General features: G+C 40.4%; 1 protein-coding gene across 1 annotated transcript in view; it reads left to right on the top strand.

Moving 5' to 3' along the window:
* The window catches only part of LOC109952861 (extracellular calcium-sensing receptor-like), a 4,584-nt gene extending 3,230 nt beyond the window's left edge, over positions 1-1,354 (top strand). The window contains exons 7-8 of the mRNA XM_020588153.1: positions 7-593; positions 985-1,354. Coding sequence (XP_020443809.1) covers positions 7-593; positions 985-1,354 — 957 coding nt within the window. The remainder of the gene's footprint in view (positions 1-6; positions 594-984) is intronic.
* Positions 1,355-2,461: the final 1,107 nt, after the last annotated feature.

A 2,461-nucleotide genomic window follows, 5' to 3' on the forward strand; every position in this document is an offset into this window, starting at 1 on the left:
GTCCTCTGCATCTCTTGTGTTCTGGGGAAAACTATAGTGGTGTTAATGGCCTTCAAAGCGACACTTCCAGGCAGTAATGTGATGAAATGGTTTGGTCCTCCACAGCAAAGAATGACTGTAGTGTCTTTCACGTTTATCCAAGTGTTAATATGTACTATCTGGTTGGTTGTTAGCCCCCCTTTTCCAATGAAAAACCTAACCATATACAAACACAGAATCATCCTGGAGTGTGCATTGGGCTCAGCTGTTGGGTTCTGGGTTGTGCTCGGGTACATTGGCCTACTGGCTGTCTTTTGCTTTGTGTTAGCCGTCCTAGCCCGGAAACTACCTGATAACTTCAATGAAGCCAAGTTTATCACGTTCAGCATGTTGATATTCTGTGCAGTCTGGATCACTTTTATCCCAGCATATGTCAGCTCTCCTGGGAAGTTTACTGTGGCTGTGGAGATATTTGCTATTCTGGTCTCCAGTTTTGGTTTAATACTGTGTATATTTGCTCCCAAGTGTTTTATCATATTGTTTAAACCAAAGAAGAACACCAAGAAACACCTAATGAATAAAAATATCAGTCTTAATACATTTTCTGAAATTTGGTAATGGCTATCATGACAACTTATAAATTCAAGCTTTTGCTGCACTTTCTAGAGGGTCATGACATTTTTCATTAAACATTTTATTTTGTCATTGTTATGTTATTATGCTATTTTTTGGAATGTCCTTTAATCTGGAATTGTCTTGCCTTGTACAGAAAATCCCAATGTGAAATATGATTTAAACCACTGTTTGAATATTTTTTTCCATATAAATCAAACATTTATGCAATTATAAAATCACATTCTAAATAAAACACATTATTATATGACAACTATTTTATGATTTACATTGATATCCGTGAATAAAGTTTTAAGTGTAAACTTTCCTCAGACCTCACCTGGTGGGGAAAACGATTTGTGAGGCTGCCACCTGTTCTGTGATGGTGTCCAGGTCCTCGGTGCACCAGCAGTTCGTCCTTCCTGAGCTTCTCTCACACATACCATTGAAGGCTCATCTGGTCTCGGTAGACATTGCTTGGGAAAGTGGTGTAGCTGTGGATGGGCCCCTGGGTGGCCCTGGTGGTGTAGATGATCCCCCCGGCCGGTCACAGCCCTTCCCTGCCAGCAGTGTGGAGAGCCACAGCCAGGCAGAGCGTAGCCATAGGCACATTCACCATGGCCCCCCACTCTACCAGCAGGTCAAGGCTAATGATTCATGGATCTTGAATGTTGGCCAGACTGAACTGGTGCTCAACGGTGTGGCCAACAACAGTCATTTTGAGTATCCTTTCTCCCCCACGTCTTCACACTCTCACCAATGACTGCGGTGATGTGGAGCTGGGTGACATTCATTTCAGAACTGATGAAGCCTCTTGGAGGTGAAACGTCTTTGACCTAAAAACCTAGTCAAGTTTTTTTCAGCTTACTATGACCTGGATGACTGAGAATCTGCACGGACAATCATACAGAGCAATATTTTAATCTCATGCATGAGATTCCGATTAAAGCTCTAATGTTCAGGCAATTTCACCTCCATTATACTAGTTCATGCAAGAAATTCCAATTAAAGCTCTGATGTTCAGGCAATTTCACCTCCATTATAGAGCCAAAACATTTCATTCCTATGTCCAACATTTGGAGGTTCCCATCCCCTTATAACCAAAATAATAATAGCCAAAACCCCTGTAAATGTATGAACTCCCAAGAATACATGGTGCTCTATAATGTAATGGATGAATTAACACATCACCTGTTCACTGAATCCCCAGATACCTGCTACATAGTTGGACACAGGACATACACATGATTTATTAAATTATGCATAAGTACAAAAACCCAAATCTTTGCCTATTTGGCACTGGCCATAAAGCTCTACCTGCAGAGTTAACCACAATATTGATATAATCTTTAAATGGTAGATACTCATCAAAAATATAACCTAAATATTTATTTTTGTTGAACAAAGCTTGTAGCTTTCATTTTTGGAACTGATTTCTTTTGAAAATAGAAATAGAAACAGTGACACTCTGTGGAGGCTGCATGGTACATACAGTCTACTAAAACTGACATACTGTATCTAGAGTCAAACAAAACCACTGGGTAAGGACAACTTCTCTGTGATGTAAGCTGCTGAAAAGTCATAGGAGAGAAGCGTTTGTCTGAAAACCTATATAAACCAGTAATAACAAACTTATGCATACATGCACTTCAGGGATGAAGATCTCTGCTCTCTATATTTATTTGACATTAGCTCTGGGTTTTTTAAAGCTCAGCACATCTCTTGCCTTGACTGGTTGTGGGGATGGTTTGAAACAAAGGGTGAAGTGTACAGAGGTCAAAGCTGCTGTTGGAGTTAATACTGAGGCTTCATCTGTAAAGTGTGAGCTGCAGGGTACTCCTCATCTACCTGCATTCTCAGTGGATGGTGA

Source organism: Monopterus albus, unplaced genomic scaffold (assembly GCF_001952655.1).
Source record: "Monopterus albus unplaced genomic scaffold, M_albus_1.0 scaffold506.1, whole genome shotgun sequence".
In the NCBI taxonomy this organism is placed as follows: domain Eukaryota; kingdom Metazoa; phylum Chordata; class Actinopteri; order Synbranchiformes; family Synbranchidae; genus Monopterus; species Monopterus albus.